This window comes from Anomalospiza imberbis, chromosome 4, assembly GCF_031753505.1.
Source record: "Anomalospiza imberbis isolate Cuckoo-Finch-1a 21T00152 chromosome 4, ASM3175350v1, whole genome shotgun sequence".
Taxonomy (NCBI): domain Eukaryota; kingdom Metazoa; phylum Chordata; class Aves; order Passeriformes; family Viduidae; genus Anomalospiza; species Anomalospiza imberbis.
Genome location: NC_089684.1, coordinates 25960353 through 25984905, shown reverse-complemented (window position 1 = coordinate 25984905; position 24553 = coordinate 25960353). Strand labels below are relative to the sequence as shown.

Genomic DNA, 24553 nt, shown 5'->3' with positions numbered 1-24553 from the left:
TTGTCTTTGTTGCCTTGACAGTTCGCTGCCTTAGCCGAGTTCTGTACTGACAGCAGACACACAAGAATAAACCCAGTTTTCAAAAGTCTGTTTTTAAAGCAACCCTTCTGTCTGTCTAATCTACTGGGATTGAAAGCTTTAAAGGTGCTTGGAAATCTAATAGCCTTGATTTTAAGGTTTCAAACAATTTAGCATTTATCATAGGACTTTTTGAGCCATCTGGATAAATAGTTCATACAAAAAGCAAGTGTAAAATGATAGAAAATTAAACATAGCATCACTAAAGGAAAAAAAAAAGCTTAAAACCTCTGGATTAGTCTTGGAATTCTTTTTCTATACACCTGAAGAATTGGCTAAATGAGAGTTGGGCACTCTCACTGTGCCAGCTCTTCTTGAGTTTATTGGTTCCCTGTTTACAACATTCTGCTTAAATGTTTTGAAGAAATAGGCAGAACGTTCACTTTCTGTGAGATTTATAAAGGCAGAACTTATTTTAATTAACCATTTAAATTTAACTTATTGACTTCAAGAGTCTGACAATTAGCTGGAATTGTTGTTTTGCAGATCCTAGAGGTATTACTCTTGAAATAATTTATATTGGCTGCTGACCTGTCTATTGATCATGGGTGTCAATTCTACCTCATTTTCCCAGTGCTGCTACCTCTTTAGGCTTATTCTCTCATTGTTTGAGCTTTATATTTTTTAATTGTCAGTAGACATGATGTTAAATGTAGATCCTAGCCTACTGTAGTCATTCAATATATTAAACAGCACCTTTGGAAGAAACTTAATTCTCATTTCATGGCCATGTTCTTATGCAGATCATTTGCTTTGTGCCTAACTAGTTTTCCCTAGTATTTCTAGCTGGCATCAATGCTTAGCGTCAACATATATCTTAAATTATGTCAAAATGTAAGAATTCTGTATCTTGTGAAACAACTTGTGGGCTCTGTATAGAGATAACTTCTTTTAAGGAGTGAGGAATGTATGATGTTCTAGAAATAAAAGGTCTTAAGTGCTTATGATTAATGCTTTGAGATATTGCAGATGAAAGGTGCAATGTGATTTTTGTTCTTTTTCTTTTTTTCTCCCACAGGGGCAATTTTTGATGAATCTGCCAAAAAAGATGAGGAAGTTTTTCGAATGGCCGTAGCTGATCTCAACCAGAATGATGAAATCTTACAAACAGAGAAAATCACATGTTCAGTGACATTTGTGGATGGCAACAATCCTTTCCAGGCAGTTCAAGAAGGTAGGATAACTTAAGAGATTTCCTGTTGTTGTTTCTGCTGTGACATGCAAAATATTACCTTGATAGTTTCCTATCTTTAAGGGAATTTGTCATTTTTGTTGGCTTCTTTTTATACGAAATATCAAATAGTGTATTTAATTCTTTTTTTAGCTGCTTTGGTTTCTGTTAGTCCTAGTGACTTATAGCTATAAAGTCAGCTTTTATCCATTTTCTATGTATAGGCTGTTGAAATGTGATAAAGAAATCGGACACACTTTGCCTACTTCAAAATAGCCTGGAAAAGAGGAAAGAAGTTAGTGTCAAAATGATGACTACTTCCTACTACTTTTTGGATTAATTTTCTGCAATTAATGGTAATTTGTTGGGAAATACAGGTTGTTTCGTTAATAACCTTTTCAGCCCACTTGAAAAAGTTACCTGTTTTACAGAAGGCATTAGAGATAACCTGAAGATTCAGAAAGTTGCCTGTGCCCAGTACATGACTTTGTTCTCAGCCTGTCCTTTGTGCCATTCCTCCTGGACAAGGGATGACTACATTGCTTTGGGCTCCTGTGATAGTGGGAGGATGATAAGAGAAAATAATATTTGAAATCCCTCTGAGCTGGATTAGTAAATCACTGGTGTGACTGAGCAGTTCTCTGGAAAGACCGCTGAGAGTAGTCTTTAGAAATATGGATTCAAATTTGGGGTTTAAGCATTTGTTATTTCTTTGCTGTTCTGGAACAGTAACTTCTGCCTGACATGCCAAAGTTACTTATTTCAGTTATACTACTAAACTTTTCTTAACAACAAAACTAAATTTTGATAATTTTCTAGCTCTGTATTGATACTTGAGATGTAAGGGAAATATGCAATTAGTTGCTCCAATATTTGTAAAGTCAAAGGGTTAGCGTCAATGGATTATTGCCAAGGTAATGCTAATGAAAAAGTCTTTAATGCTTATTTTCGTTTTTTTTACCAGTGGCACTCTTAATTTTTTGAGAATTTAGTTATTTAGTAATTTTTTTGTTCTGCTAAATTTTACAAGTATATCTGTGTAATGAAAAGCATTGCAGTCTCTGCTTGATATGGCTGAAGCAGTAAAAGACATGATTTTGAAAGTATTCCAATTAGAATCAATTCCATCTCTTTCAATCTGGAAAGGCTAACATAGAAACTGGAACTACCTGATGCTTTTAGAATTCAGAGGGGAAAATGAGTAAGTGACCTCCATCTTTTTAAGATGCCTTCTAAATTGTTGGTATTTAAGCTTTTTGACTCTGAAACTTAGCTATTTATTTCCTGTATCATTGTGGCGGAGTACTTACAAATTATTTCACAAAATTATGTTTTAGGTACCTTATTTGTGACTTAGAGGAACTAGGAATGCCTAGTAAAGTAGAACAATCCAAAGGACTTAATGATCCAATATTTCAATATTCAATTATTTTATGCCAAAGTGGTTTGTTGTTGTTGAAAGTATAGTCAACATTTGAAATGTGGATGGAGCAGATTTGACATAAATTTCATTACCATCTGTTGGGGGAGTGAAAGGTCTGTTATGATAGTGATGAGTTCAATATTTTCCAGTAAAAACTGTTTCTTGTAAATGTATGGTCAAATACAGCTACATGCCTAGCAGATATCATATTCCCTATCTTTTAAGGGCCCTGTGTTTTGTTTGGAATAATCCAAGTGAAGAACAAAGGTTTTAATCTTTTGCATGCATGTATTGGTGAAATTTTGCTTGCTAAAATATTTAACCACAGTTAATGTGTTCTGTTTTGACTGAACACAGGCAGAAGCTCTAGTGTAATAATCTGGTTACTTTGCACCAGTTTCTTGCCTTTCTCCTTTTCTCTGTAACTCTATATCACTCATCTCTTGCTCTTAATTGTATTTCTTATAAATGTCAGTAGCAGGGAAGGGGACCCCTCTAACTTTTGCCATATATTGGCAAAAGTGGCATATTGGCATGGTTTGTAACTTGGACAAATGCTTTGCAAAAATGCAGTGTATTAAACATCAGGAAAAAATGTTCATTTAAATATTCAGGCTGTTCTGTCTTTTATTTTTAAAAGAAATACTAGAACAAGACTAAATCTCATATTTTTTAGTGTGTGACATTCAGTATTCTCAAGCTTGCATTTTTCATGCAAGCATGACCCTTTCCTTGGAATCAGAGCACTACTGAGTCTGAGGGGGCCTCTCCTATCAAGAACAGCCTAAATGTTCAAAAAATATTATTTTAGTTTAATATTTGCTTGTTTTAATTATTTTTATATAAACTGTTTGAAGTTTTAGGCCACAATATCTGGAGTTTTTAAAAGTTTTGACTTTTTTCTCATTGTATAAACTACAGAAGAGTGTTTAAAATCCCCAACTTGTAATGCTTGGTAAAATGTTTGTTTAAAGCATTAGATTCATAATAATAGCTTTAAATTGGTCTAAATTTGTCTTTAAACTGCCCTTTTCAGTCAATGGAAAAGGATAAAGAATTTGCCTAGGACTGTAAACTTCAAAAATCCAACAAGTCGTGAGCAAAGATATCACGAAACAAGATGATCAGGTACAGAGTTATTTTTGTAATTATGCAGTAATGGACAACCTGCATAGTTTCTTTTATTTCACTTTATTAGTGAAATTAGCAAGTAACTCCCAAACAATGTGAACAGAAATACTCAGACACTTCATAATGATTTTATGATGTAAAGATAAATTGAGAGGATTGCCAGCTGTTCAGTACTGTGTTCTTCCCTCTGAATCTGTTTTTGTAAATTATTATAGTGCCCTTAAATGTCTTCCACTTGTACCTTAGGGCATCTCTTTAACAGCTCTGACTGGGGGGATGATACTCTAGCAAAGCCGAGCGGTTTTATCCTAGAAGACCTGTGAATGACATACCCCATAATATCACTGGAACTGCCCTCAGGGACAATTTATAGGCATGTTTCAGTGCACAGAAACAGGAAGTGAAGTTTTGTAAGTTAGGAAAATTAGTCTTCCCTTCTGTTGGCCACAGAAAGGGCCAGCAGCAAGTGTGGTTCATCCCATGCCCTCGTGGAAGTTGCAGCGCAGTTGCTGAGATTTGTCACAGTGACACCTGTGGAAATGTCCAACATGGCAAGTGCCTTCCTCTCTTTCTTTCTCTCTTCAATACAAAATGCTTTGCAATATTTATAGTACTCTTCTGTGCAGTGTCTCAAACTATTTGTGTGACTGAGAGAGGGAGAATATTGTGACTTAGCGTTTTTTTGCTGTGCCCATGTTGGGTACCACAAAGAAAAATCAGAAACTTTTTTTTCATTGTATATAGACATTGAAAGAAGTAGGGATAGTGAGGTATTGCATGGCAGCTAGGCAGTGATTTAGCACTATGAAACAAGGAATTATGATCCAGATCCATACTGGTGCTAATAATATATATTAGTATAATCTCTACTTCCTTTCCTGTGAGACTCCAATTTACAGCGGTATTTAAATAGAGGTGGGACAGGCCTTCAAAAGGGTTTGGGTTCTACATATACTTAAACTGTAGTTATTTTCTTTTTTTTTATAAAAGACATGCTTCTCTATTTCTTTTCAATGAACTCTTTTTTTCTTAATGGGAAATTTGGTTTAAATAAATACAACACCTATTTTCTCTTTTGTCAGAAAATCACTCTGTTCTCTTATCTTTCTCTTAATTTTATTTTGCTGGTTCTTACTTTAATACACTAATAATTAAAGCTTTAATTTTATGGTTCAGAGCCTGCTGTTTCCTCCAGTCCTTAATTTATCATTAGTGGCACAAGTATAGAGTAGCTGAATGGCTGACGGAAAATGTGTGATGGCCTTTTCATTTTTGTGGCAAATGAAGGGACGGAGGGTGGCTTTGGTAGCTTAGACCAGACATAATACTTTGGCTCATGCGGATACATGTCCTTGAGCAGCACAGTTTCCTCAGCCCTCATGCTGCCATTTCCACTTGCACACCGAGAGTTATGGAGCAAACTCTGCAGGAGTTTGCAGCACTTGAGGCACCCACAGCATCTGGAAAGTAGTCAGAGCTCGGCCAAAGATGTGTGTCGTCCTTGGAGATCCATTGGCAATGTTTTAACCTCATGGCAAACATTTTCTTTTCATTAGTGCTAGGTGATTTTTTTTATCTTACTCCTTTCTCCTAACTTTTTTTTTTTGACAATATCATGTGTTACTTGAATTCTACAATAATCCAATGTTCTCTTCTATAAGTTACCTATAACACATGACAAATATATTTGACTGAAGCTGCTTGAAATTAACTTTGTTGGACACATTTTCCTATTGAAATCACACATATGTGAGGCTTATTTTTCTTTTTTTCCTAACGCAACCTTTTTGTCATTCAGGGTAGTCACCAGAGTATGCTTACAGACACCAACTCAAGCTTTCGTAATGGCTTTTGAAAGCTTATTGTGATCAGTGAAGTAAATAAGGCAGTGAGTCATAACTAAATGGGATTCAGCTGTAGAGCAACAGAGGTTTGTAAAGCAGCAATATGTATCAAGGTCACATGCAGGATTTTATTCTAGCAAAGTTTTATGGTCAGAAATTACAACCTGATAGATACATCTGCTTTGGCCTTTGGGACTAGATGAGTGTAGTAAGATTGTCCTTTCCCATTCTTCTGATGACTGTGGAAAACTTTTAAATCCACAGATTTCATGGACTGTTAAACGTTCTTTCACTTTGTGTCACTTATTTCTTGATATTTCTCAGCCTCCTTTGTGCTGTTAATTAACCAGTACATGTTTGGTTTGAGATTAAATCTTTACAGGGTTGAACTTCTTCGCTGCCCCTCCATTTCATTTCTGATTTGCTTTTTTATTTCCTGATAAAATGGATTTTGATGTGAAAAGATAAACTGAGGAGGAAGAAAAAATCAAGTAGGGTCTGAGCTATAAAAACTCAAGGAAGAAGAGGAGGAGAGAAACATTTCAATAATGATATAAAAGTCCTTTGTAAAATCAGAAACTGTCAGAAGTGCTTGCAATTGCAATTTGCTTCTATTGTGAGCACTTCAGATAATACGATAGGAGATTTTTTGAATTACCTGTCCTCTGTGCTTTCTCATAACGTGCCAGGAGTTGCAGCTCTTTGCTCTGTTCAAAAGGTGCTGGGTGAGGAGCCTACTCCCTTACACAGGTTTTGTTCTCATTTAAGTCTTCATAAGCCCACAAAATCAATCAGATCGCCAATCTGCATAACTGTACCATGGGAGTCCAAGTGTTGACAGCTTAAGAAAAAAGATCTTGCTACACTGGTGATAACATCCTGAGAGTTGGGAAGGCAGTGGTTGCATGGTAGAAGATCAGGGAGGGCGAAGGGAGGAGTGGGCACTGATGGAAGTAGAAAAGGGACATGTAATGTAGAGGCTTAGTTTAGGATGAGCAGGATGCACATTTAACACATTTTCAGCAACGATTTCAAAGCTCTCATGACCTTTCTTTGCCCGGAAGTAATCAGAACATACTGGAGGCTGTAAAAGGAGATCAGATTTATTCTCAAAAAGGCCTCAGAGTGGTACAGCTGATTCAGTAACTGCATGACTTCCATCACTCTTCAGCCTCTGGGTTTTGAGCCCCAATGTTTTCTAGTTCCAAATTCTTTCTGTAAAAATATTTTCTTCTATTGTAGGACAGCTTCCATTATCTGTGTTTCCAGTTTGAAAGCAAATGCTTGCAGCTGTAAACTGCACTAGACTTTCAGATACTTGAAGATTAAAATTGTTTCTGCTCAGGTCCAAAAAATTCCCCCAAATCCACATTAAAAAAAAGAAATTAAAAAAAACCCAGCCTATCAAGAATGGCTTTTTTCAGGCTACTTTAAACAAAATGAGAAATTAAGCTTATAGGTATTATGGTGATTGAAGAGCCTTCCCTGCAGTAGGCTTTCCAAATTGCTGAACCAAAGAGGGGAGGAAAGAACATTACTCCAGTGCAGGCTAGGGCAAGATCCTGGCATCCTTTAGGTGCTGCTATCCACTGTGTCTCCCAGAGTGCCTAAGCCTAGCTGAATGTACACTTTATGAATGCTGCATGTGTTTTTTGTGGTTTAAGGAAAGAATACGAGTGTTTCTATGGAAACAGCTTTTCTTCAGGTGGCCAAGAGACCCAGTAACATCCCCTGCTACACTTGGCTGCATTGCAGCATTCAAATGCAATGTTTTGACTGAAGGTGTTTGCGTAGGGCCACACATCAAACAGAGGACTTTGGTGCTTCAGAGTTTGCATTACCCACCACTACCTCTCTGGGGTGTTTCACCCCCTCTTCTGCTTTGTCATCACTTGAAAACAGCAGGAGTGATTTTCCTAACTCTGCCATTTGCCATTTTCAGTTGCCAAAGTTTGGCTTGACTTAATTTGTATGGCAGATTTTGACATTTTTTTATCAGAGCTTCCACTTTCAAGTGACAGACAGGAGTTTTAATAGGCTTGAAAGAATTTCTTTCCCGGACTGTTGCTTGAAAAGCATGTGACTGTGAGACTACTAACCTCTAACCCCTTTTAAAAAGGTGGATCAAATAAATTAATAAATACCCCCTCGACAAGTGTGATGCCTTTTGATGTCAAGGTGCAGAGTGAATTTTATCACATTACTATAGGAAAAGCTGGACAGGCTGCTATTCTGCAGTACTTACACTTTAAATCTAGATTGGATCATTTCTGGTTTTGCAATAGACATGTTTCCACTTGCAGTTCACAAGTGCCCAATATGTGTTTTCATACATTAAGCACAGAGCTTCCGTGTGCTGTGTTAATGTACTCTGACACACTGCTAGGGGTTTACTTTTAAGAGAGCTGTGCAGATTGTGATGTGATTAAATAATATCTGTGATATGTTTAAATGTTTAAGTCCACTGTGCCTGGAGGTTTTTGGGCTATTTTAACAAACAGAAGCATAGAGACAAAGTAAATGAGAGATGCTTCATCTTCCTAGATGCCAATTATTTAACTAGCACCCTGAGCTATCAGTCCCCTAAAGCAATCTCCTTAAATAAGTAATGGACACACTATCTGGATTTCCTTCTCATCTTTTTTGTGAAGCAATGTCCACTAAAATCACTAGAGCAGTCAGTCATCTCTGTCCAAACAGACATGTATATTTCCAGACAGGCCTCACAGCCTTCAAGCTTACAGCAGGTTGTGGCTACTACCAAGCAATGAACTGCTGCATTCAGCTGCTTTCTGCTGTTTGGAGTCCTCCTCAGTCCTCGCATAATGTTAATCGGAGATTTTGCTTTTGTTTCTCCTGGCTAAATTCTATTAATTAAGTGAAAATCACCAGGTCCTTTTTTCACCATACAATTTAGGTACAAACATGGATCCATATTTGCTGCATCTATCTATTTCAGTGCTTGTCTAAAAGTCAATCGACTTAATTGATTTCAATTAATTTCTTAATTTAATTCTCCCCTTTGAGCCTTCCTTGCACTTCTTAATTCTCTTCTCAAAAATATTTTGTTTCATCTGCAAGCTGGTGTTGTTATAACCTTTTTGCTCTTTGGTCACTGTATTCTTAGTAAGTAGACCAGTCTATATTTGAGGCAATAGGGCATTTGTGTGCTTCAAATAATTTTAAACATACTCCTTTCTCTCTCTCTGTATAACCAGAGACAAAGTGTACTTTATGGAGGACAGCGGTGTTTTAAAATCTAATTTTGGTAATGAGGAAATGAGCCATGACAACTCTGGAGGTGAAGCCTGAAGTGAATTATGAAGGTCATTCTCTTAGATGGGAAAATTAATTATGTTTTAGCTTGGTTTCCTGTTACTTAGACTCTTTGTATTGTACACTACCAAGTAATTTTGACTAAATATCAATTTATGAAAAATTATCTGGGCAAAAGAGTGCAGTTACAAGAACAGATTTTGAAACTAGGAAGAGTTTTATTAAAACACTAATCATATCAGAAAACCATAACCTAACCTTTTGTGTTATCTTTGTGAAAGGATGCTTGCTGTGGGATTTTAATGCTCATTTGTTTTGACTATTGGTGGGCCTCTAGCTCCTGTGATTACAGGCTCTTCTGAAACTTATTTTTCTCCTTAAAATCCAAACTTGTGAAGTTCTTCATTATGTATTCTGAAAGAATATTGAAGTGAGCCAAGCCACTCTGAAGGATGCAGCCATTAAGTGCAGCACTTGCAGAGGGCAGATGAAACAGGTAGTGTTAATGGCAGTAAAAAACATTTACTCTGAGCCTGGAATAGACATGGGAGTCTTGCGGAGTCTTTCATGTTCTGTTGACACACAAGTGGGAGTTTGGGCTTGGAATCTTTATGTAAGGGTATAAAGAATTAACACATGGGGCTTAACTTGATGTGGAAATTAAGCACCTGCTTAAAGGCTTTCCTGAGCTGGGATATACTTAAGCAATCCCAAATCAGTGACTTCATTTTCTTTGGCAGCTGGTATTCATTATTTTGTTTACTTTAAGGGCTGATTTTCTCCAGAAACCTGTAGATCTTTGCAGCATTTTCACATCCTGCACCTCTGGTTGTCCAAATGTGCCAGGTGGCTGTAGCTCCTCTGGTTTTGCTGAAAGCAGAAAATCTGGCTGCAGGTCATGGCTGTGCCTTGTGACATCTGTAAAAAAGTTTGAAATGACAATGAATCTTCCAGATTGCCAGGCCACAAAGCACAGCTAAATAAGTAAAAGCCTGCAGAAATTTGTCTTCTGACACTGTGTTTCACAACAAGAGCGTTATGATGTACAGGGCTTGGTCACCAGAGTACCAGAGAGCTGTACTCAGAAATTGCAGTTTCATGTTACAGGTAAACAATTTATGTTCCTCCCATCCCTTTGTGACCTGGTGCAGGAAAGGAAGCCAGCAAGAAGCTACTTTATTTTTCAGAAATATTATGTGTCTTTAGTAGCAAGCTGTGGCTCAGTGGCAAGCCCTGTGATAGCCAGCCCTTGCTAAGGGCATGGGAAGAGAAGGCAAACTCCCTGTTCTAGGTGCAGCCAGATGTTGGAGCAGCTTGCTCTAATGTTGGATGCCAGGAGCTGAAAGTAAATGATAGTTAGTTGTCAAATACAGAAAAAACCAGCTGCCCTAAGAGGAGTGACTTTTGCACTTCTGAAATACCATTTCAGTGAAAAAGGGTATGAAAACTTTGTTTCCTGAACAGTGAAGATGAATATTTTGAGAAAATGAAATCCAGTCAGACTTATCAGGAGGTTAAAAAAAAACCAACAAAACGTTGCCCATGTTGTAACAGTTAACATTCTCTCTAATGGGTGCAGTCTGAAGAGTGAGGTGATGTAAAGTAAGGAAGACATTGTCAAGATGTTGGTAAAAAGGCTCACTAGTTCTACTTAAAACATGAAATCTGAGTTTGTTCCTGAGGTCTTAGCTAATCCTAATTATCTGATAGAAAGGAAAAGCGCAGCTTCGCATTACTTTTCTGCAATAGAAAAGGGGGTAACTTGGTATAGATGAAGGAATAATGCAACTTTCTTTTGGCTAGCTTGCCTTTAAATGTATTTTTTATTCCTAATTTGGCACCGGTGGATCAAATGCTGAGCCAAAATCATATTCTTCTATGTGCTTGACTGGTTGAGTTCCACACATGGAGTAGAAACTGGTTACTGTGGTTGAGAGCAGGAAAGAGTCTAGAGATACCTATACAACATAGGAACAAGCAGCACCTAGTATGGTTGGGTTAGCAAAACACAGTGACCTTGATTTAGAATAGGAATAACTGAGTGTAAAACAAGCCTCTAAAAACACTAATTGAAGAAAATGGTTTTTTTAAGTAATGTTCTTTGCTGTCTTTGTTTACCTGGCATTAAAAGATGTATTGTTCTACCTCATCTTTATATTAAGAAAACACCAAACAAACAACCACAAATCAAGAAAAAACTATAGAGAAAACTATTTTCCTGTATTTGAGGAAGCAAAGCTTTGCTTTGTACTCTTTGTTAGTTACAACTACTTCTTTCTTAATACATAAAATATACCTTTCAATAGCAGATAACAGCATTATATTGAGAGTTACTAGGAATTCTGCAGTTGGGATATTTTTTTCATTGAATTTCATTATTTGGAGGATTAACATTTCTAAAGGTCAGCATACATGGAAGGTCCATGCACAGTTATTGAGTGGCTCTATGAGTCCCACTCAAGTCACAATTCTTTAAGCACAAAACATACTTATTTTTCAATATTTCACTATCTACCATGGAGAATTTCTCCAACCTTATTTTGTTTCTTTTTCTTTGCATAGTACTTGTGCCTAAAACTCTATTATTAAAATTTATTGTGAAGATTTTTTTTTTATCAGAAAGAAGAATAAGTGGTCATAGTTCATGCAGTGTACTACTTAAACCTTCTGTCAGCTGAGCCTTTAGATTAGTAAGATTTGTTTGAATTTGGCTCTGAATCTTCACAATGTTCCATAAAAACCAATTTGACAGGTTATGATGTGTTCCACAGCATCAAAATTCTCAAGAATTGGTTTCTGCATATGGAAAGCAGCTGTGAACATAACAAATGGGTTTGGCTATGGCTTGTCTCAGTTACTCCTTACAGTAAACTTAGCAAGAAAGGCAATGTGTTTTAACATACTTGTTTGTAGCAAGTTCTGTAATCCTAAGATTCCTCAGAATTTGAGCACAACTAGTTTCAAAACTCCAAAATGTACTTAGTAAAATGTTTGGTCATGCCAAGGTCACATCTCAAGATTTTCTAAGTTCAGCTTTTGTGTCAAGTCTTTAAACTAGGTTGATATATGTAACATATTTGCCAGTTCACATATAGTTCTCTTCCTTGCATGATTTTTATTTTTTGTTGTTCAGACATGTGCAGTCTAACTTGATGAGAAAGTTAGAAATTTCTGTGTATTAGCAGATGCTCCTTGTGGAAGCTCCAGGGAGTGTGGATGGTGAATATACAGCATCACCTTCTATTCCAAGCCAGAACAGACTCTGGAGTAGCACAGATGGTAACTGGAGCCTCCTTTGGCAACTGCTGGTGCTCAAGCTCTGACATGAACTATGCTTCAAAGAAGAGTTTTGAACTTTCTTCTTTGTGTAACTCAATATCTGTTGCTGCTCCAATTGGGATGCCTTTCAAAGACATGACTCCTTGGTCAAACCTATCAACAAGTTCACGTTCTGTGATGTTTGTAAGGAGTGCACCTTGAAAAACAACTCTTTCACTTTCAAAGTGGAAATGGACAGCTGAAATCAGCAACTTCAAAAGCATGAGAAAGGTACAGTCCTTTCTGAACCCTTAATTTTAAGGACAGTCTTAAAACTAGTTACATGTCAGTGTATTAGTTTTTAAGCTTCAAGTTATTTTCTGGAACTTCTACCTAAATCATAAGAATAAAGTTTTGTTATTTTATAGTGTTTATTACTTTAAAAATTGTCACCTAGTAAGAGTTTGTCCCATGTATCTGCTGTCAGGGAGTTTTAAATTCCAGATGTTTCCTTTATTTTTTTCATGTTTTTGGCATTTTGAAATCTGTTTTCCTGTATGTTTATGCTCTGTGCCTTCAGCTTGTGCAATTTGAGCCTTTATAGATGATATTTTGGGACTGCAAAATGTGTTCCTGAGGAAACTTGTTGTGAACAAACTTGCACTCACCTCTTGCGTTAATGGGAAGGGAATTTAAGGAAAAAGGCTCAACTTCTCTTCCTATTACCAGTGGTAATAGTGACTTCGAAGTTTGTCCCCTTTTATTTTTCATATCTAATAATGTTTAATGCAGTGATCAACTCATGTAGAACCTTCCTCATTGTCTATTCATTGGCTTCAGCAGTTGGACTTTATAATCCTTGTGGATCCCTTCCAACTTGAAATATTCTGTGATTTTTTTTGTCTGAACTGGAGAAGTAATTCATTTTGCAGCGTGAAAAAAAGTGATTTCAAAAGTATCTGTGGATGAGTGATTTCCTTTGATAATGAAAAGCAGAATTTTGAGTAGTTTTCCTTCATGACAACTCTTTTGCTGAACTATAGTACCTTCCTCCACAAACAGCTTCTTGAGCTTTTCTTTAAGGGATGACCTCTTCCATTCTTCTCTCCTTGCTTAGTTTGTTCTTGTTGGTTATTTCTGGATGGTTATGGCTTATATCTGGGAGTGCTTGTGGTGTCTGGCCATTTTTGATGACATTTTTATATAATTGAGAACAAAAGTACTTCTCTTTATCCAGCTTTATGAATACAAAAAATTCTTTGCTCCAGATTACCTCTGAAAATCAGTATAGCTACTAATGCTTGGAAAGATCAAGCTCAGCAAATCCTTCTGATAACTTGAGTGTGATCAGTTGTGTACAATAGCTAGCTGGAAATATTACATGTAAAAAAAAATCATGGGCTCAACAGTGTGTCTGTTACAGTGATTTTATTCAAAATCTTTTCTATCTTTTGAAGATAGAAACAAAATAGCATTAACAACACTAGGTTTCTGTAATATTTTTTGTGTTGCAAAATTTCCTTGCTGCCAAGACCTTGGTAGGTGTCACCTCTCAGCAGAATTAATTTCAAACTTAACTCAGGTTTTTCACATTGCAAAAGGGTGTGTAATATTAGTAAAGGTAGTTGAAATATGCAAAATGTAAGAAAGGTCTGTCTAAAACCAACAGAAACAGAGTAGGAAATGAGACAAACTGTTATTGTATTGTTTTCAGATAAGATACCTTCCTCACAAATTGACAAGCTCTGAAGTGTGCCACTGATGTGTAAGAAAATAGTGAGGGATAGTAAAAAGTGAAGAATATGGAGGCAACATTTAAAGATTTGTTCATGCCTTTCCAAACATGACTGATATGCATGTTAGAACGCAGTGGTGTTAAGACTAGAGATCTTGATAAACTGTCCAAAGGACAGATGCAAAAAGTTAATGATTACTTTTTTTCATGCTTTTTAGGGAAGATGCAGAAGCCAAATAAACAAAAATATAGGTATTTATTGTCTGTATCACAGTAAAAATGGCTTGAAGACCACCTTCTCTGCACCTTCCTCAGATTTTGAATGGTACTGGTGATATGGAGCCACTTGGGAAGCAGTACAGTTTTCATTGCAAGACTCACATTACTTATATAAGAGGAGTTGAACATTTTTGAGGAACAAACATCCCAGCTTGAAGCAAAATATGTTTTAATGCAATTTTTGGTGAGATGTCTGCATCAGGACATCTCCACTTTTTACTCAGCTGCAGGATTACAGAGTGAATGTAAGTTCTCTTATCTAGGAAGTTATTACTTTCTTCAGCTTTTTAAATCGCTCTGTTTCTTGAGGTGAATTAGGCTGTCTATTTTGGTTTCCAAAGATAAGTGTAAGTCTTTACAATCATACTACTGTTCAGACTTCACAGACTGGGAGAACTTTTGATGATTTTGGGATGACTGTGTGTGGTTACTGGAGAGGTTAACAGACTTTTTGATTAAGTCGAAAGAGTTTCGTTCTAAATAGTTATCTCCTGGAGAGAGCTGTGTTCTATAAAGGGTACAGAAAAGCTGGAGAAAGAAACAGTGCAGATTTTTTTTGTATGCAAGACTCTTTCTGTTTATGGTCTGGAGAAGAAAGAATCGCAACCTCTGAGGGCCTCACTTGTGATGCACAGAAGAACTTATGCAAAACTAACCACACTTAGTTTAACTGTAAATATTTATCAAGCAAAAGCAAATTATATCATCCCAAGGTCTAAAAATGTATTTGTTTATCTGGCTGTTTTGTAAAAGGACATGGAAAAAAAACAACTTCTAGAGAAACATGAAATACACCTGCTTGTCATGAGTTGAAATTTTTTTCATCTTACGTGCCTAATTCAGGATCTCTATTTTTTTTCCTATTCTCTCTCAATTTCTATTGAGTACTCTCAAATTCTATTAAAAGAGTTGAAAAGTTAACTCCCATGAGGTTGAGTTGTACTCCTTTAATTGATGTATAGATCACAGAAAGAGATATGAAGGGTTTAAGCTTAATTCTCTAGGTCTAACTTTCAAAATAGAAATTGAGTAGAAAGCCATGCCTGTAACCTCTGTTGGACTTTGCAGAAAGTCTGAGCAATGATATTACAAGAAAGGGACAGGTTTAAATTTTTCAGCTAATCTGAAGATCTGTCTACAAATCAGCCATGTCTATAAATTCTTGATATTTATAACCAGCAACACATTAATGGAAAAGAATGTATCATAGTTAGAAAAAAAAATAGTTTTGGGTAGAGATGTGTGTGGATACATATGGAATATTAACTAGTGATAAAATTGTTAATTCCAAGGCTACAAGAGTATAGAAGATGCATAGTCTTCAAATGCATCAGTAATTTTTTCTGTTCAACCTACCATTGTAGCAGCAACTTAAGCATTTAAAATGGATGTTTCCCAAAGCTCTACCTGGCATGAAAATCACTTGGCAGATGTTTCTGACATGCAGAGTCATTACATCTGGCAGCTGGACTATATATCTGGATAGAGTAGATTGCCGTTCTGGAAATATCAAACTTCTGGAAAAGTAAAATATGATTCTCTGGTTTTATGTTATACTTGTATGAAAATTAACTTTGAAATGTTTAACTGCTTCTGATAGCTTGTCTGTAAACTCTTTTAGAGCCCGCAGTCTGATTATTTCAGAAATTATTTCTTTTTCTGTGGATTCGTATAATTTAGTTTTAATAATATAATTTCATATTTCAGCTCTCACTAAAGAAGTATGTGGAGCGTAGATATTTAAATGGCCTGCTTTCTGAGGTTTAACTTTGCTCTTTCCAGGTTGCCTCTTGAAATAGTTGGATCAGTTTTTGTTTTTCTGATGACTGTGTTCCAGACATCACTAAATTTTGAAGGAGCACATGATCCTTGGCTGGGTTCCCTATGGCAGATCTCCTCATTCCAGATCTGCAGGGCTCTGGTCATATGGACTAGTAACAAGATATTTACAATGGGCCAAAGGGGGCTGAAGGTTTCTTTGTACCCAGAGACTTTTGTGTTAAGCTAAGATATGAGTTAAAAAAGAAATAACTGTGTCTGATCTAATCTAAAAGAATTGCTATTTTGGAACAAATTTCTAAGCAGGTAGAGCCTAGGCGGTTCAAATTTCAGGCTGAGATGAAGTTTCACCATAATATTAGGAGAACATAGGAAAGAATCCTTCAGTGTTTAGGACATGATGCTTTCATTTTCTTGTTGCTTAATATTTTCATGTGTGTAAATTCATTTAGTTTGGAGAAGGTGGGAGAAGAGGGTTAGGAGGGAACAGAAGAAAATTTCATAGTGCTCCTTAACATGGAATTTTCCTTTCTTTTGGTTTAGTGTTTTACTTGATTCTCTTCCTGTACAACATGAGGGTCTGATCAGCATTTAGTTTTCTGCAGAATAAGTAACTCAGATTTCATTCCAGACAAACTGTCTTGTGAGCTTACCTGGCAGCTGTTCTATACGTAGCTGTCATTTCATGCAGTCTTGCCTCTCCAGGTAAATAGCAGTTTATATGAAGACTTACTTTGGAATTTTCCAAAATATATCATAAAATATGTCTTTCCCCATAAGTGTACCTGAACTTTAGCTCAGACTTTTACAGTTTTTAGAATCACTGGTACCAATTATTACCTGTTCTCTGAGTCTATAATTTTTCATTATTCTCTTTGTGTAATTGAAAGTGCTGTAAGAGTCCTGTACTTATCAGGTCACCCTCCTTCAGTATTGCAGATGTAACACTTTTAGTGTTGCAGAAAAATCTCCACTATTTCAATCTTTATTATAACAATTAGTACCAGCATATTAGCAATTATTTCCTTGGCTAACTTTTAGGATTCTTGAATTATGTTCACTTAGTTTTACCGATTGGGAAGCATTTGTCCTTGGTGAATGAGATTGTTTCCAGCAAATGATAGAAGCGTGTTCCGAAGATCCTTTTAGGAATGGCAGTGCTCTTTTTTCCCCACACTGTCTCTCTTTGTGCCAGCCAGAACCCAGCCTTCTTCTCTGACTTACAGCATCAGTGGTTGGACTGTACTGAATGGCTGTCCCCATGGTGTGATGAGGATTGTTGCATCCCAGATTTTGGGTTCAGATTAGGGGTTTTGATATGTATTGCTTAGCCGGTTTTGTGTATCCCTTTGTACACCCCTATTCCCCCTGCAGTGTCCAGCTCCAGATCAATTCCAGCAACCACCCCCTGCTCCTTCCTGAGACTTCCCTGTCAGTTACCCGTCCCCGCTACCCCATTTGCCGCGGTGCACGTGTCCCCCCCTGTCGTGTCCCTGTTGGTTACCCCGGTCCATGTCACACCCTTGTAGCCTGCCCCCATTGGGTGAGGGGAGCTTGTGCCTCCCTTGGCCCGCCCCCTATAAAACCCCACTCCATTCTTTGCTCGCTGCCATTTTGTCCACACGGCATTGGAGAGCAGCAGCGCTTCTCCATTGCAGCTCCACGCGCCAATAAAACCTCTCGAGCCAACCATGCGGACAGAGTGGATGGTTCCTTCCTTCTTTGTCTTGTCCCTCGTGCATGGCAGTAGAATGCGGCCAGCCCACCCCGGTGCACGGAACACAGAAGCGCCCGGAAGCAAGCCGGCGGCCCCGAGTCCCACCGAGAAGCAGCACCATTCCAGGCTCTCTGGAGCTGCGCGGGGCTGGGGAAAAGAATGCAAAGTCTCAGAGGATCCCTCAGAAAAAGCAAGGCTGTGATAACAAAATCAGATGTCCAAGTAGAAGAGAGAAATTTTCCCCAGACCAGGAGAATACCACTTGCTGTTGGCAAGTTTTGGAAGCTTCTGTGAGAGCCATCAGATTAATGTGTGTTTTTGAAGGATTGGAGAATCCAGGGATAGGGTAGAGGAGAAATTTCAGAGGATGATAATTACTGTCACTAGAAGGGGATTGTATGTAAGCAGCAAGAATTAAACATCCCTGAGCATCATGAATCTGTTTCATTGCATTCACCCACTTCCTCTGGCATCATGTTCTGGTTGTTTTCAATAGCTGTATAAACAAATTAGATCTGTTTATTCCAGCTAAAACTCTGAATACAGGGTAGCCAAGCCTAAGTTTATTGCCTGGTTCACCTTTTGCTCCTTGCTCTTCGTTATTGTAAGAGGGCAAGAGAGCTTCATGTTTTATTCAGTTAATACAATGTATATTTAATTTGCATTTTTAGTGTTTTCAAAGGTGAAAGATAACAACTTCAGCAGTGCTGAACGTGGTAATTTAATTGGCTGTAGGGTAATAATAGGATTTTTGGAAATGGCTTCATTGGGAAATCTTGCAGGGCCTTAAACAAATGTACCAGTCAGAAGCTCACCTGTGCTGAACTGCCACACACCCATGAAGCAGCAGGGAGTTACAGCTGTGTTGCCTCTTCATTTAATTTCAAGGTTTGCATGAGGAGAAACAAAACCTAAAGGGATGCATAGAGGCTACCAAGGCATACATTCCTTAATTTCTCTGGGAATGGTAGGGGTTGTAATTTTCCTTGTGTACCTTTTAAATGGAGGAACAAAAGATGGCCTGTATTAAAAGGCAGTCTATGAAATTTGTGACAGTGAAATTTATCTGTCCTATTTCAATGTCTGCCTGCAGGATCTGGGCTTTTAAGACAGCAGTTTTTATATGTGTGTTGTGAAAGATACCGCAAAAGATGAGATAGGAATACTCCAGGATTTTTGATGGCTAGTGAATGCCTTTTGCAACATCATTCCCAACTTGGGGGACAATTCTATCAAGCAAAAGGATCTGAATCCTCCAAATTAGATAATAAGGTGATAACATTTTCAACCAGCTAATAAATATACAAAATTTTCTGAGTGCAAACTCAGAAAGAAACATCTCTTTAATCAAACTAAAATGGCTCCTCAGCGGCTATTTATCTATAGTGTGTAATTGTACCTTTCATGTTTTATTGAGCTATTATTACCAAACTAGAGTTCACTTAAAAAACAATGCTAGGTACTGCTTTTACAGTATTTCCTCAGTATGTCTGAGTGTTGGCTTTTTCATGCTACTTGTAGCGTTGGTGGTAGGTGTAAGACTGTTTTCTTAAAATGCTGTGTGTCAGCAAAGCTGGTGACCTTGTACTGAACTACACACACACAGAGGACCTGTATATGCTTTCCTATTGAAGCCTGTTTGTACATCTTCATTCCAATTCATAGTTTGACTAGCACCTAATGCACATCTTTTACTGTTTTCTTCTTTTCTCTAGAGTTTCTAACATTTTTTTTTTAATTCTATTGAGGTGTTCCTGACTGGCAAAATTTTCTTCGTGTGAAGTTACAGCATGGATATGAAAATAGCCCAAGTGTCTAAACCGTAATTTTTTGACCTTAAACCTAAGTGGGTTAAGTTTCTTAAGAATCCTCTCCTGCCTGTTCTTACAGTGGTACATGTTTTTTATTATTTTTTGTCCTTCTGGTGTACTTTTTACCTTTTGGAAGACAGAGTTGTGAATATACTCATTATTACTTACCTCGAGTTGATGAAGGTGTTCTGTATAATATGCAGGAGCTTTGCATTTTTTTCATTAACCTTCTCCTTTTTAGACAGGTTTTAGTGTCCTTAACTCTGTAATTTTCTTGGCATAAGTATCATAAAAAAGGTGGTTTTGTTGTGACTCACCAGATCAAATATCTTTGCACCTCCTACCTTTCTCTTGTAAGCCAAAATACGCACATAGGATTGGCCAGTGGATGATTTAATTGAAAACACTGATTTAAAACTACATCGTAATAGTTTCAACAGCATCAAGCTGTAGTGTTTGTGACCAGTTTAATCCTGTGTGAATTATTATTTAGATAAAGGTTATTAATTACCAGCTGCTGTTCAGTTAATGGCAACATGCCAAGAAAGCACTCAGAGGCCTCCCTGTTCACCTATCTGTTTTAGGAAGTTGAGTATTTGGCTTTAGAGCAGAAAACTTCAAAGAAATTTTTCTGCCAGGCTTTACAATTCTTTCAATTATTCTTTCTATTAAAAAGATGCACATTTTCAGCATCATTTTTGAAGTCTAGATTAAGGTAGAGGGGGAGGAGATAAAATTGGGAATTCTTTTCGGGCTGCTGTGTCATCCCACTTCCTAGCAATTGTTAACATTACTACTGTAGGTACATTAGTAATAAACTCTAGTAAAAGCTGTCTCTAGTTGTGGCTGTTTTCCTAAGTCACTGGTCTCTTTGGAAAGTTACTTGATCTTTTATTGCCTGTTCAGTTATAATTTCTGCCCATGCATTTTTTTTTTCTTTCTTCCAAGAATATTTGTCTTTGTAAGGTGTTACCACACAGTGTAATATTTTTTCTACTAACAAACTACCAAGGCCTGCTGCAAATTGCATTATTATAGCCTATGCAGTGCAATTACCTATTTAAAAATAGGACGAGAAAAATAAAGGGACAGCAAATCTATTTTCATTACTGTTATGCTATTTGACACTTTTAATTTTTTATGTGATGGACTAGTGCTTTCAGATGAAGAGCAGTCAGTGTCTGATTCCTTTGTGTAAATTGCAATGCAGGATTCTGAAGGAATAGCAGGATGCTTCACCAAGTAGCTTCAAAATACAAGTGATAACATCCTCCAGCAAATTGTGTACACTGTACAGCAACAGGAGCCCTGGGAAGAGCATCCATGGGCTAAATTAGCAAAAGAAGCAATTGTAGCAATTTTACTCCAGGGTTGACAGGCATAGTGCTGCTTGAAATGTCCCTTTTTTTTTTTTTTTTTTTTTTAAAATTTTACTGTACAAGAGGCCTGAAGGATACCATGCAGACACAGTTAAACCCTTGAGCAAAGGGGTTTTTGTATTTATAATTAAAGAATAATTCCAGGTCTGAAGCTTTGGTTTATAAAATGGCATTAGTGGATGTCATAATCATGTTTAAAATAAGCAGCAGAGTCCTACATGGGTTTTTTTTTTTTGGCAAAGGCAGCCACTGTTAGGCTCTTTGCTCTGTGGTACAGGTTTTTTCTTGTGGGATTACACTGCTCAGTTATAACCAAATAGCTCTATGATAAATTGTCTAGGTGAAAATAGAGCTTTACAGGAGATTTTATCATTTGGAAACGTTTTTATAAGTAAATGCTGTAAGGTCTCAAGCAAGAGCCCTTCAAGCAAGAAACTTTATTTTAAAAATGACCTATAGCATCTAGGGAGACCATATCTTTGAAGTTGTCCAGATAATCTTGGCACAGAATATTTTTTTGTCTTTTTGTTGCGTATTTTATTTATGGGTTTTTGTTCAAGATATGAACATGTGTTTACACTCCATGATGTATATAAATAAAATTTGAGATAACAGCCAGCAGGAGGCTTAGCAAACACTCTGCAATTGTATGTATATAAGGACATTATACAGCTATATATTGTACATCAGTAGCGCTTTAGACCATTTTTCCACCTATTTACTTTGCCTGATTTGGTTAATAGACCAAATTGGAAAATGACAATGTCAGGGCAGAGAGGAGAGGAACTGGCGTTCAGCTTGTTGGCTTTGATGCATGTTGAGTGACAAAAGGTTGGCTCCAAGAGGAGGGAGTTCATGGTTTCTTCCTGTGGTAGTAGGTTTTCCCCATTGATGCTTGCAGTTCATTATAGTGTAATTTTGTATCTGGAAAGTTACAGAAATGTCCAAAACAATTGTTCACCTAGGTACCTTCAAAGCTAATTTCGGCTGGTTCAACAAAGAGTAGGAGTAATTTGTTTATTTCCATAGGGAATTGTCAGATATGAAATCTTCCAATCTGAGGAGAAAATTCTGCTGTGCTTTAGCTGTAGATCCATATAACAGATAAGCCCCACAGCCCTGGGAAAGAACTGAAGCCAAAGCTTGAGATGTATAACAGCTTTGTGTGAGTGACTGACATTCAGGAAGGATATCATTAAATGTAAATGCAGGCAACTTTGTGTTATCTCACTCTCCCAATCCAAAAATTTTAGGCTACAGGGACATATTTTATGACACCTTCTCGCCTCATGCTACTCCTACATGGAAGGAGCTGCTGTTTCCTTTCATCTCATCACTTCATTCATTGCTCTATCTGGTTGTAGGACGACTTTACATTCAGCTTGGTGCACACATACCTGGCAGCACAGGGAGAGCATCTGAAGGTACAAAGACTTGCTGGAAACAGAGAAGTTCCCCAATATTCTCCCTACAAGAAGAGAAGGAGAGAAAAGAGCTATGATATAGGTTTTTTTGCAGACAAGTGGAAGGAATGCAGAAAGAGACATTGGCAGCCAATTGACTTGATTCCAGCAATGGAAGTAAGGGAGACATACAATTGCAACCCTTATGAAATTCTTAATAATACTTGTATCTCCACTTTCAAAATCTACAAGTAATGTCTTTCTTTCCTCCACCAAGGTATAACTGTCCAATGTCCTGACATAAGTTCATGTCATGCTGCTGAAATTGGCATGACTGGGAAGGAGGTAGACTTTTTACTCCATCAAACCAATGTGTTGCTACATCAAGAGCTCCTTCCAAAGAAAGCATTGTAGAGATAATGTCTTGGCTCTACAGACATTTAGGAGCAGATGTGCACACAGGAGAATTGCCAGAGAACACCTGTTTTTGCTGCACATGGCTTCCTTTACATGCTTCTCAAGCTTCTCTTTGGGATTCTTGAGCAGAACTTTCAGTGCCAAGTCCCCATAAGCTGCTGTATGGCTCCATGTTTTTTTCCTCCAAACTCTGGTTTTTATTGTCTGCCTTGGGCTTTTCTTATTTGTCGGCTCAATTCTATTTGACCACTCTCTACATTCTCCATTTCTCTCTTCCTATTTCTCACTCTGGAATTAAAGAGCAAAAGCCAATTTAGTTGAAAGGATCACCTGAGATCACCTTGTCCAACACCATTTATGATTAGATAGAACAAGAATTTTGCCTCCTGAGGTCTCTAAAGAATTATTGTATGTTATCAAATAGTATATTTGATTTCCTCTAAAGGTGGATGGATATGGACTTAAAAGAACGGAACTCAGAACAGTTTAGAGGGGGCTTTTTGCTGGTTTTTTTTGTTGTTTGTTTTTTTTTTTTTTTTTTACTATATGAGGTTTAGGTTGTGTTTGAGCTCCCATTTGATAAGACAAGCTATTCACAAAGTAGATCATATGGTCTTTACTGATGTATAAAAACAGTTTTCTTTCTTTTTTGCTTGCAATATAATAATCCAAGGGGAATTCATTAATGGTTTCAGGAGAATGATGCTTCTGGGTTAGTAACAGGGATATGAAATCGAAAAACATTTTTGCTGACTTATGGTCAGTTCTCATGTTTCGTCCACTACTGTCCTGCTCCACTAATACCACTTTGGGAAATGCCACAAAAAATTTATCATTAAAAGGATCATACAATTCTATTCATCCTAACTTGACTTGTTTTTCAGTGTGAATGTGCTTATTCTCATTGTCTGTTTTTTTGTTAAGACAATCATCCTTTTCTCTTATAATCATTATAAATTGAAACAATAGGCCTTTGCATCTGCACTGATAAGTTTTTGTGGTGATTTTATAAATCTGCAGCCATCCACTTTGGAGTGCAGGGATTTCTTAATTAAACACAGGCTTAGGTTTATGTTTTATATTTCTTGTCAGAGACAGCATCAAGCACTGTTACAGGCATGTAGAACAATTGAGGCTTAATTGTGGAATAAGATAAACCTGTATAAAGATCAATTTCTATTGTTATTGGTCTTCTATATATTCTAGTGAGATAATTTATGCTTCCATACAGATGAGTAGGTCAATTGGAGAGCAATTTAAGCCTTCAGAGACATCAGATCTTGCTGGAGGAGCTGACAGACTACAGACATAAACCATTCCACAATTTAGGATGGTAATAAGAAAACCTTTGTTAATGGACCTACTGGATTTCTCCTTTATTGGCTATTGTCATCAATCTGGAAGCATGAATATAGATAATGCATGATGCCAGACTTCATTTAACCAAGCTTATAGCAGTACTTAGTGTAGAGTGGGAAAACTCCCAGTTTGGTGTGTGACTTGAAATTCTTTTGTGAAATGTCTATTTTATATTTTTTAAAATTTTTGTTAGTTTGTCTATTGAAAAGTGTTCCTAAAGTGTAATAAGCACTCACAGCACTGCTAAATAACGTTCTGGCAGTGTTATATTTGGAGTGAAATAACATAGGGCACAGTGCTTTGATGGATATGGATTTCACAGCTACAGGGATTCTGAAGGCAAAAGCTTTTATTTTTATTCTGCTCTTATACTTGGCAGCTTTTAGCGTTATGCCTATTAACTTTTATAGATGTCATACATTTTTATGTTAATGGTGCAGCTTTGACTATACAGAGAAACTCAACTTCTGCTCATCAAACTAGTGTACAAGCA

The 24553-nt window shown here is 37.1% G+C and overlaps 1 protein-coding gene across 6 annotated transcripts in view; it reads left to right on the top strand.

The window, feature by feature from the left end:
• The window catches only part of GRID2 (glutamate ionotropic receptor delta type subunit 2), an 812539-nt gene that overhangs the window by 271301 nt on the left and 516685 nt on the right, over positions 1 to 24553 (top strand). For all 6 annotated transcript variants that reach the window (XR_010998200.1, XM_068187568.1, XM_068187570.1 and 3 more), the window contains one exon: positions 1097 to 1252. Coding sequence is in view for 5 of the 6 variants with exons in the window: in XM_068187568.1 (XP_068043669.1) it covers positions 1097 to 1252 (156 nt within the window). In the remaining variant the exon portion in view is untranslated. The remainder of the gene's footprint in view (positions 1 to 1096; positions 1253 to 24553) is intronic.